This window comes from Rhagoletis zephyria, unplaced genomic scaffold (assembly GCF_001687245.7).
Source record: "Rhagoletis zephyria isolate East Lansing unplaced genomic scaffold, Rhagoletis_zephyria_1.1 Rzeph_scaffold_02376, whole genome shotgun sequence".
In the NCBI taxonomy this organism is placed as follows: domain Eukaryota; kingdom Metazoa; phylum Arthropoda; class Insecta; order Diptera; family Tephritidae; genus Rhagoletis; species Rhagoletis zephyria.
Window position 1 is genome coordinate 55,988 of NW_016159460.1, and position 12,896 is coordinate 68,883.

Here is a 12,896-nt window from a genome sequence, read left to right on the forward strand (position 1 = left end):
TGTTCGTAATTCGAATGGTAATTGGATCTGAATTACCAACAAATGAGGTAATTCGCTCTGAAGATTTTGTATGGCGAATTACGTAATTCGAAGGATGATTGGAGTGCGAATTACTACGAATGAGGTAGTGAACTACGTAATTGGGATGCCGTAGGAAAGCCGTATTATTCGTCCCAAAGTTCGAGTATGACACGAATCATCGAACAATCGTTCAAATGCTGGCTTGGAATTGATCAAACCAGGCTTTTCTGAAAGTTTGGATTGTATATAGAAAACTCAGAAATTCCCAGGTTAGAGATTTTTAACTTTTTGATCGACTTCAAAGAAAGGAAAATATATCAATTCGTCGGCATATATACATTTTTTTATGTATGCCACCGCATAACTTTGGACCACGTTAAGAGGTTTCTATATTTTTTTTTAAGCAAAGGTGGTACTTCTGAGGTAGTCGAAGTCGAAGTAGTAGTAGACTAATTTGATTTCGATCCAATCGTTGAAGAATATGGAAGTCGGTTTCGTATTTGTTATTATTCTGTTTAAAAAAATGCTGGTTGCTGTTGTTGTTGTAACGGCTTACAAATTCCCCAAAAAGTTTATGGGGAGTATTGCTGAAATGAAAAGAAAATTTTTTTTGTTTCCATTCGTTTTCTAAATACGTCCGGTTATCCTTAGTTACCTTCTCAGTGCATTTAATTAGTTGAATATATTTTTTAAACCTCTCGTTGGGAGGGAAAAAATTGCCACAGTAGTGACATCATATTTGGATTCGGGTTAAACCACCACCAACTTTAAAATGAAAAAAAACGCTTAAAATCGCCAACCGGGAAAAACTGAGAAATTACTTTTCTAGTCATACATATGTACAAATATACAACCCAGGTATTCAGAAAATCTTGGTTTCATAAATTCTCCAGAAAAATAACCAAAAATGTTCTACATACAAAATATTGATCGTATTTTTGCATTTTTAGCTTCTGTTACTGCTGGGATTGGTCATCTTTATTGACCGCTGACTGGCTTATTTTTACATACATATGTATGTATGCACAGAATTATTATTTTTATGTGTATTCGCTCTTGCATACAAACGTATAAGAATGGTTATGACAGCTCATACTTGACTCCGAGCACTAAATCCAATTGTACGTTTGACTCGAACTGCGTCCATTGCACTGTGTTTCGTTAGTGTATGAAGCGTGCCACTTTTGCCAATTCATAACTAGATTTAGGTATTCGTTGGGTTGTTTAAGGAAAGAAATTTCAATTTACCTACTAGCTGCTTTTTTATCTTTCTATGGGGCCGTTTTCTGAAGTAACCTTCAACTTTAAAGCCCGCTTCATACTTAAAGGTTGGATTAAAAATAAAGCCATGTCTAAAGATAAGCATTTCTTGTATCGGCTTTTGACGTATGTATGTTTCTTGGTTGTAAACCAATTTAAAACCGATAATAAAATGTTTACTTTAGATACAATTATAAATTGTCATTATAACTATAATTTATTTTTCAAATCTGCATTGTTAGCATCCCAGAGTAACTCTAATAGTCGTTCTAACATCTCTTTTAATGTTTACTCCACAATTGTTTCATACATTCCCACTGTGCTAAAGTCATCGCTTATGGTGTACTAGCTTTAAGGCCTTTGTCCGATGTTCGTTCTGATGTTGCCATAATAAAAATTTGATAGCAAAGGTCAAACTACCAAGCGAATGTTTCATAAACAACACAATCAAATTTATAAAAAGTTTTGAAAACAACAAATGTTACTCTATTTAAAAACTAAGAAGAAAATAACAAGAATGCTGACGATGAGTTAAATTGGGTTGAGAAATGTTGAACGCAATTGAAGAAAAAACAAAACATTTCAATGTTTCGAATTTCATTAGGACAAGGTCAGTATGATAAGAAACAAGTAAAAAAAGTCGAAGTTCGGGTGGAGTTGAACATTAAATACCCGGCGCAAGTATTAAGTATAGTAAATATAGTTTTTTCACGTTTCCGAAAACGATCGCTACATGATAAGCAGGGGTGGTTTTTTGCCTCTTTCAAAAATCTTCGATAAACTTATATATTTAGTTATATGTGGACGGTATCATGCCCATTTTCCAAAATTCCATAGTAATGTTACTTATTTTCAAGGGATTGCTGTACGTATCAATTTTGAGTGAATTAGCGTCATTAAATTTCGAAATATCGAAGTTTCAAGCATTTCGGAAATTTACCGTTTTATGAAAAGTGGGCATAATTTTAGTCCGATTACAATAATTTTCAAGGTTTTGCTTTTATGTGGCAAGTCCAATATAACAATACCAAATTTAGTACGAATTGATCGAACGGTTATTGAGATACATATATGTATGTGGTCATAACTAGGAGATTCCACTACCCTGGATTCAAAGAATAAATTCGTTCGGGCGATTTAGCGGTATCGGGAGAAACGAAGGGCAAAGGGACGTATTTTCAAAAAGAACAAAGGAGAGGTAGAAAGACGTGAGCATGATAAAAAAAGCTTTATACTTACGGATTCGTAATCAGCACAAAAAAAATCGATCAAAAACAGCTTTAACATTTGCCGCGCCCAAATCTTTTTCTAATTTTGTTGGCCTGTGTTATCCCATTAGTAATAATAAAGATAAAGTAGAGGGGGAGAATAGTTCCCCTGCAGTTCAAAGATTTTAAGTTGATCAGCTTACTTCTGGCTCTATATGTTGGGATTGAGTAAACAAAGTCCAAGGATCGTAGAGCCAAGCGTAAAAACGTCTTTTGGACACGCGATAGCAATTGAAATAAAGTCGCCAAATGTAGTAGACCGTTATTCAAATTAAGAGCGAACTAGAGACGTACCTATAACTTAAAGCTAAAGCATCGTATGAAAGCGAGCAAGGCATAGAACTTTGCGATGGTACTATTGATATGACTTGGGAAAATATACTAGAAGTCAGAAATCATACCCAGGTCAGAGATTTGGTTCACAGTAGAGAGACGAGAGCTGCCAATAGAATAAGAAGTTGGGTAAGGAAAACGAGATTTTGAAACAGAAACGTGAAAACAAAGAGCAACGGTCCCAGTATACTACATCCCTTGGGAAATACCACACACAAAAATTTTTGGTTTATTTTTCACCGAGCGAATCATCAGATTTGGCTGCAATAATTAGAATGGATTAATTTTTTAAAGAAATATATAATAGAGGGAAACGTATTGTTGTCAACTATAGCACGAAAATGATGGTGATTCAAATTTTATTGAGAACATCATTAAAAATCCGTAAAATTTTATGTGTGTACATTAGGGTGGCCCATAATAAGCAAAGTAAGAATTTGAATGCTCTCACTAAAGATTTTTTATCTATTCCCCCATTGCATTTTCTGGCCTTTTCTATGGGTTTTGGTGGATCTATAAAATATAGTTACTGTGAAAAAATAGAACAAATGGTTAAAATAGTTGCGTATCTCCTGAAGAGAAAATATTGACTTTCAAGAATTCTATACTATTTCTACAAAAAGTTGATTTTTCCCCATATAAACTACATGGAAATCTCTAAAAAAAAAATTGATTTCAAAAAAAAAAAATAGTGGGTGGGAGCGTAAAATTCCGACTTTACTTTTTCACATGCATTTTTGGACCCACCAGAGTGTATGTATGTACGTAATACGTGTGTACATACATATGTTGTCTATTATCTTGTTCGGAGCGCAAAGTTTGGTTTCCAAAAATTTCGGAAGTGGTATAAAACCATATAAAAATTTTGTTGCTTCCCTACAATATCAATTTCTACCAAATGTCCTGATCTGCCGTGCAAGCTTGTAGCCTCTACATGTTTCCATGTATATATGTTTTTTAAGGGTAATTTGATAAGTGATCGCAACAATATTCATGCAAGCACGCAAACATACACTCCCAGTCACTAGATTAGCAGACCCTTTTTATCCTCAGTATGTACAGTTTTCCATTTATTTGATTGATATTCATTTTTTTTTATAAAAATGTAGGTAGCATATTCCGCTTAAAAAAAATGATTTTAAAGTTTTATAAATATTAAAAAAATGTCATGTGCAGTGCATAATTTAATAATATTTTTAGAAAAATTTCGGGTATGCAGTTTTGTAGCACATAAAATTTTAGTGCGATAAAGCGCAAGTTTCATGTGGCTATAAAATACCGTTAATTTTTGAAAATTTTTTTTTTTGTTGACGTTGCATGACACTGTCAACAAAAAAAAAAAAAAATACTAAAAAGCAACGGTATTTCGTAGCCACTTAAAACTTGCACTTTATCTAAAATTTAATGGGCTACAAAATTGCATACCAGAAATTTTGCTAAAAATAAATATTATTAACTTATACACTGCAGGTCATTAGGATAGCACGCACCTTTGCTGACATAATTTTTTTTTAGTTTTTATAAAATTTTAATATCGGGTTTACAAGTAGAAAATTCTAAATTTTTGTAAAAAATTAACGAATATTAAAAAGGGACTGCTAATCTAATGACTGAGAGTGTATGTACATAGAAGCACGCATACGCACGAGTGTTTTTTTAACGATAGTACTATACATACATATATGATCTATATGAACTTAATACACTCCATATATGTACGTATGTATGTATGTATGTATGTGTGTATGTCTATAGAAGAATTTTCTCCTTACTGGTTACATTCAGCTGCCTGTTTGCCATTTTACCTTTTGAACTCAAGCATATTGAATTTCATTTCATTTTCCATTCCACTACACTGGCGTACAGGTTCACTGTCCTGTCACCCGATTTTCGGCTTCCAAAGTACATAAAAGAATGATAAAAAAAATATTGTACGAGTATCCATATTGTATATTTATGATCTATGTGTGGGCATATGAATATATGAATATAGGATTACAAAGTGGCGTATGGCACGTCTGAAGATCAACGAACGATTTAAAGTGAAGAAGGATACACTATGTACCTATTTAACCAAAGGTTTTATTACTGTAGTTTTGGGTGTGTCAAACAAGCAACCATCAACTGATCTAAGTATAATATAAGGAAGCTACATGTGCATACATATATGCTTGTGTAGCTTTGTATATGTACATATGTGATTATATATACATATATGTTTTTATATGTAGATAGTGCATATCAAAATGACCGGATGAGGTGCGTGGTTTGCAGTTTAGATTACATCAAACTTGTCAGCCACAACTGGACAACCGACCAAACGTTCAGTAAAATGAGCTGATCGATTGTCTCGATCAACTACCGTCTCGCGCTATCAGAGTAGTTCAGTAGGTGCTTATGTCCATATGTAAATATGCAAGTAGGTGCGGACGTCACTAAATTTACTTTAACGAGGAGCTTCACTTGGAAAAAGTGAACTTTTTATTTATAGGCAACACATAGGAGACATTCATACATACACACATACATACATACCATATGTCAACGGCTGATGGCTAGTCACTGAATGACACACGTTTATTATCGCATACATAGATATATGTACATACTTCCTTTTCGATACAAAAACACACAATTAAGCGTACATGTGATGCACCTTTGTACTAATAATTATAATTTGCAATTTACGCACATCCAACGATCGTCAATTCAGCATTTGTCTTCGATGCACTGAAGTGCGCCTACATAGAAACAAACATAAATATGTGTATATGTATCTATGTATGTATATATTTAGATGCACTATCTGTGTAGATGTATATATATATACGTTCTAAGGATAAATATGTCTATTTAAAGACACTCATCGTTGTCAGCATTGTCACTCAGCGCGTGCAAATCGTACATACATATATGTACATATATATATAGTGCTTGTCATAAATATACGACAGCCACAATTATTTAATTTTAATATTTTTTTTTATGAAGATGTTACAGATTATTCTATAACAAAAATCCTATAAATCTAAGTTTAAAACTTTGTATAAAAATTAACAACATTGTATCGAAATTTCACGCTTTTTATTTAGAATATTTCAAACGTTTTTGGGTATGCAGTTTTATAGCCCATTCAATTAAGTATGTGCGTATAGTAAAGTGTAAGTTTAGAGAGGTTACACAATGCCGTCGATTTTTGGCATTTTTTTTTTTTTTTTGGTTTTTTAGATCATGTCGTGGGTTTTCCTCCATATAAAAAAATTTCCAAAAATACTTTGTATGGAAGAAAATGAGTGACACAGCCAAAAAAAAAAAATTAAAAAATTTCCATAAATCAACGGTATTTTGTAGCCTCTTTAAACTTGCATTTTTCACTAGAATTCAATGGGCTTTAAAAAAACTGGGTGCCAAAACAAGCTGATTAAAAGGTGTGAAAATTTTATGAAAATTATTGATTTTTTTTTTTAATTTTTGGGGCAAGTTTGAAACTGGGATTTTTGCTTTTTTATAAAAAAATAACCAAATAAATAGTGTACACTTCTCAACATGTGGGTGTCGTATAGTTATGATAAGCACTATATACGTTGTTTATTTGCATACTTAGTATTATTTGTATGCGCTTGCTTGATGATCACTTTAAACGAAAGCCAACAACAATAATAAACAGACATACATACATACAAATACACATACATACATATATATGTATGTATGTAGTTGCATTTGGCTTTGCACAAATCTGGCTAATAACGTGACTGGCATGGCCAATATGCTAAGGCACACGTTTATTTCCAAAGCATACGCCCGCAAAAGAGGATATTAATAAATAAGCGTGCATATGAACATACATATCTATGTGGGAGCGTGTGGTTTCTACAATTATTTCAATGCCTAATGCAGTAGCTTTGCCAGCGCCAACGAATGGCTTCTTTCAGCAGCAGCATATATGTATGTACATAAATTCTGATCTTACATATTCAAATGTGAACTTTATGCAAACGCAGCGGAAGACGACAGCAAATAATCGAGCAATATGATAAATCAAAGTAATTTATAATGGAAGCGATTGAAGGCGTAATTTCATTGATTTAACTGACAGAAATAAGAGAGTCGTAGTTTTTCAAAAATTTGTACCACAGTGAAATGTTGATATAACCAAATCGAAGTTGGAAAATGTTTTTTATAGTTTATTTTTATCAAAAGAATATCAACACCTCGATACAATTAAAAATGTAAAAATGTAAATAAAAAAAGTATGGTCTCTTTTATTTGTTAGCGGAACTCTAATCGTCAACATATTCAAAATACGCGCTGTAAAGGCTTTTAAGTCGAGACTTCGTTATGTAGTAGCTTTTTTACCGTCAACATATTCAGAATTCGATATGTAGAGGCTTTCGGTTCGACGCTTCGTTACATAGAGACTTTTGCCAACGGGATTTTAGCCGTCAATATATTCCGAAGCATTTTAAGCTCAAAATTTCTTCGTTATAAATATCTATGGAGAAACAACGGGGTCTTTTCAGGGTACTTAGCAAAGATTTGGTTTTTCGTTTTATCAACGGTTCATTATATCGAGGTTTCACTGTATTTATTATCTAAATATGGCACCCAAACATAGGCAGAGATAGGACAGCTTCATATATTTAAGCACACATTAAAATGAGATCGATAATATTGAAATCTTTACGGGCCAAGCTCACGTTCCTCCACTTGACCAATATGCGGTGAGAACGGCAATAATGCGGCTTGAAAGCAACGAAGTGCCTGGAGCTGACGAAAAAGCTTTTCGGAGCCTTTTAGCAGCATTTGGTCTGCCCGTAGAAGGAAAGCTCAGTGTAACTACTTAGCTCAAATCATCAGAAGGAAGATCCTGCTGTTTGCGCTAATTACCGAGGGTTAAGTTATCATAGTGATGTATATAAGGTCCTATCGGCGATACTGTAAGTAAGTAAACTGAGGTCTTTCCTGGAACAACTGATTGAACCTAATCAGTGTAGCTATAGACTTGGTAAATTAACGATTGCAATATTTACTCAGTGCGTCAAATCATGGAAAAGACATTAGTTACGAAGAGAAGCTGGATCAACAATCATGTTTAAATTTGGAATGCCTGCGAAACTAATACGGCTATGTAAAATGATGGTCAGCACAACTTTATATTCCATCTAAATTGGGAAGGAATTCTCCGCGCCGCACAGTGTTTCGACTATATGGAGGCAGGTGGAAATAATAGTACACCTGCACCGATTTCACTGAAACTTGACATGTGCTCTAGTTTTACTTAGAAATAGGGAATTATGAAATTTGGTAAAGATGGAATGGATGTGGGCGGAAACATTAAATTTCATCCGATTTCGATGAAATCTAGTTTGTAATCTCTCTTTTATTAGAAAACCCTAAATATAAAATATGGGGAACATTGGATCACTATGCCGTCCAAAACTCATAAAAATGGGGGCCCAGTCATTAAATGTGATGGAATTTTAGTTAATTTTTGCGACCTCCTCTCCACTCTCAGAAAACAAAGGTTGTACTATAAATTGACTTAGGTATAAATACTCGTTTTTCCCAATGTTTAGTGAAATTTTTTCATTGTTCGAAAAATTCTTTTCGCGAAATTATACAAAAATAAGCTGAAAATCAAAAATTACACATATTTGCAAAGTCGCGTGCAAAGATTAAATTATATACTCGAAAACTACATGAAATTCTCTAAAACATTCGTCGTATTTCAAGACCTGACGGACCGGTACTCACACTTTTTTTACTAATAATCTTTAGCATCTACATTTTAAAGTAAATTTTTTGGTAATAAAATAGGAAAGTAACAAATAAATGATAGATACATTCACCTGAATATTCCACGACATTTAAATAATTGATTACAGTTGAAAAAGAAACACTTTCTTTAATGGGTTAATCGCCAAAGGCAACTTAGTCGGTATCGCGCCCATTCCCCCGCCGCAATAATGAGCTATTCTATATGCCTTTGTGAGTTTTAATTTTGAAAGCGGTTAACCGACGACCGCTTTACTGTCATCCGCTACAATTCTGCGCGTTAAAGTGATGACGCCGATTTTTAAAAAAAAAAAAACAAAAGCGATGAAGCAAATTTTTACCTAAACGGATACGTTTACACGCAAAACTGAAAGTAAGGGCGCCTGCAAAAGGACCTGTACAAACTCTCGGCGAGTAACTGGCAAAGAAGAGAGGCAAAAGGTAATGTTTCTTGTTCTCGGCCTAGACCAATAACCGGTGGTAATAACAAATAAAAAAAACTAAGAAGAGGTAGTACACATCTCCAACAACTCCTTTTATAGTGGAGAGTTAAATCGCATTTGCTACTACTTAAGGTTCTTAATTTATGTAAAAGGTCTAATTTTATTAGAGAAATAGTCTTATGTAAATTTTAAAAACTGCTTCTCTGTTGCTGGCGTTGACTCACAATCAATGGAACGGTATTAGGTGTTTTGATATCAAAAATTACTCGAAAGTCATTTGATTGATTCTAGATAAGCAGCAATAAAATACTGGTATTCTAGTTTATTTTTAGGTATTTTAAATTCCTACTTTTGATACTATCAACCATTCAAATGTTTTGGCAGTAAATGTTGAAGTAGTTGTTAGGTTAGGTTAAATTAGATAAGATGGCCGTTCCCATACAAGAAGCACGAAGACACTTTTAGCCTCATGACGATTTGTTTCTCTATTCCACATTATCACTTTAATTATACACGGCTACCTGTCTTATAATACGGATATCGTACCTGGGTAAATAAGTTCCAGCTATTTTTAGGCTATATTTTAGGTATTTTAGGTATTTTTGAGATTTTCTTCTTACTTCGGACATGAAAAGTTGACAGTTTTCTTTAGAAGTAAAAGAGCTTTCGTTTGACAAAGTAAAATCATTTGCCTTGCAGAGACGAAGGTATACTATAAGCTTATTTTCTAGTATGGCACTAGCAAGACGCTAATTCATCAATCGGAGAATAAGTTGGGCTTCGGCCGTAGACTTCACAAAAATGCGAGCGCCAAATAATTATTATTTTTTATTTACTTAGCACACAATAGAGAACAATTTAAGATAACAAACTTGGTCAGTCATATGTATATTTTAAAATTGCTATCACATTGCACGCAAATTATGGACACAGATATTTATGCCAAGAACAAATGCAGTCATTGTCACAAAACGAGCCAAAATTAATTATTACATACATATAGACTAATGAAGTATACAGTACGTATCACTTAAATAACTAAAAGTGCAAACTTCTCTAGATGCATTAGGGTGGATCTAAAAGTTTCTTTTTGAAATTATGAATCTAAAGGTTTGTACTTTTAAGTCTGAATCAAACCTAAACCCGTGAAAAAGCTACTCATACAAACCATTCGCCAGCCGGCAGCAGAACCACAAGTACAACAAACTGAAAAAGATAACCTTAGCCCCACTCAAGGCAGCTTATGTAAGAGCAAAATGCTTTTTTTGCGACTTCGAAAGCTTTTCCCGAGTTATTTAAATTTTTGAGATAATATTTTACTTGCAAAAAATTGCAAAAATGTATTTTAATATTTAGCGAAAAAAATTCCACACAAATAAGAAAGCCCCTATTGTATTGAATACAGTAAAGTGTAATGTATAGAAAGCAAATTATGCAAATTTTGACAACATTCGTTGCATATTTAATACAAAATTGACTAATGTGTGCATGCATTTTGATAAGATGTTTTGGCTTTGTGTTAAAAATTGTATAGTATGTAGGTATTACTTATTTATTTGGAATTTTTTTCTTACATCCAAGTTGCACACTCACCTCAATCAGATTCTTCAGGAAAGTCACTCTCCGATTCTTTTTCAGGCGCATACTGCTATTGTTGGTGTTGTTATTGTTGTTGTTGTTGCTATTGCTCAAAATTGAGTTATTGTTATTAACACTAATATTTTGATTAGTATTGATTTGACTAGACGTAGCACTAACACTGGCACTATTATTATGACTGTTGTTATTGTTGTTGTTATTATGATTGTCACTACTATTACAATTGCTTGTATTATTTTTATTAAATAAATAATTTGTATTGAAACCTAATATCTCACTGAAGTGAGCGTTATTCTTCTGATAGAAGGCGGCCGGTGAAGTTGGTAGCATAAATCTGGTAGTTGGCAACTCTGTTTTACAAATCGCAAGTTCCATATTGTGTATGCATCTGTAATGAAAAGAATAAGACGAAATATTTTGTTTTAATACACATCGAATTTATTTGATTTTAAATAATTTAAACAAATATGTAGTTATTTTGAAGAGTGCTACAGAGAGACATGTTTTGGCTTTGAAATTCATTGATTATTTAGCTACCCTAATACTTGCGACTTGGGAACAATTTTGGTCTATCAGAAAGTCCTTANTGATTATTTAGCTACCCTAATACTTGCGACTTGGGAACAATTTTGGTCTAATACCTGTCAGAAAGTCTTTTTAGCGTCGCTATCAACAGCTGATTTATTGGTTAAAAATAAATTTCTTCACTCAATGTGACATTTTTCATTTAATTGGATATTACTTCCATTATATTATTACTCTCATTTGGACATCAAATGCCTGTCGGTTGGGGACGAGTTTAAAAAGTCTCGCCAGTTGCCTCTCTCTCCTTTGCGAAGTTTTGCTAGATATTCTTCCCAAGCGTAGAGAGGTCTTCTGCACCTTGATTTATCGTCCAGGAAAATGGAGAGTTTAAATCTCAGCTCCCAGCAATGGGTTGTGCGCCCGCCACTTAAAAATAGGTCCCAATGAAAAGTCTAAAAAAGCCTCGGAATATTATGGGTACTTTCGAGAGAACCATTCTAAGCACAATCTACGGTCATTATCGCGTGGGGGATGGGTATCGGAGAAGATGGAATGATGAACTGTTAGAGCGCATAAAAACACAGCGATTGTGCTGGCTTGGGCACTCCGCTTGTGACACTCCGCACCCATGGGTAGACCACGAAAGCAAAGACGCATGAGAACAAAGGACCTGTCTGCACTCGGGATGAGCAACCGGTGCGAATTCGCACAGGAGATAGAAAATTGGAGAAGCTTTTTAGTCTTGGTCCAACGGCCGGGCAACGGAATACGTGGGAATGGCTTGGCTCGGATTGGGGTTTCCTCAGCCCCAATAGGCCTCAAACAATTTCTTGCAATAGACACAAACAAAAGAAGTAGAGAATATTAGTTATACTATAATAGAACTTCTAATTAACCTCCCAAAAGAGAAACAACGGATCATTACAGGAGTCCTGACGGGGCACTGCTGAGCTCGTATGTTGGGAATCTGGTCGAATGATCTCTGTCTTGTTTGCGACTGAACTAAAAAGACACAATTGTACCTGCTCCATGCGTGCTCCATATGTATGTATGCCGCATCGAGGCATTGAGTGAGTAGTAAAGGAAGAACATATACTCTCCTTACTTCCAAAGCTCTTCTAAACGTTCTGGTTATGATAGGCATAAAATATGTTTTGTGATGAGTGGATGGTGCAACAAATTACAAGTTTGCAGTGCATCCCCCATTTAATATCTATCTATCAACCAGCATTTGATTCGGATCGAGGTCGCCATGGCTGTCATAGTTCACCTATGGATGCGAAGTCAAGGGATCCGTACGTACGACCTGTACAAACTACCATAATTGTGGTTCGCTCTTCTGCACGAACTCTTGCGTCACTATTTGTGCACTCTGTGTACTGAAGGTGTTGCTCATTTTCTCCATACAAAAAAATGTCGAAGATACTTTGTATGGAAGAAAATGCNACTATTTGTGCACTCTGTGTACTGAAGGTGTTGCTCATTTTCTCCATACAGAAAAATGTCAAACATACTCTTTGTATGTAAGAAAATGTGTGAACAAACAATTGCCAAAAATCAACGGAAAGTCGTGGCTACTTAAAATTGCACTTTATTGCACTAAAGTTTAATGAGCTACAAAATTGTTTACTTAAAAAAAAAGTTCTAAAAAATCTGATAAAAAGGTTTC

At 34.3% G+C, this 12,896-nt stretch overlaps 1 protein-coding gene across 1 annotated transcript in view; it reads right to left on the reverse strand.

Moving 5' to 3' along the window:
* The window catches only part of LOC108366683 (ETS-like protein pointed), a gene marked incomplete at its 3' end in the record, with an annotated part of 61,687 nt that extends 50,598 nt beyond the window's left edge, over nucleotides 1-11,089 (reverse strand). Inside the window, exon 1 of the mRNA XM_017621145.1 lies at nucleotides 10,697-11,089. Coding sequence (XP_017476634.1) covers nucleotides 10,697-11,077 — 381 coding nt within the window. The remainder of the gene's footprint in view (nucleotides 1-10,696) is intronic.
* Nucleotides 11,090-12,896: the final 1,807 nt, after the last annotated feature.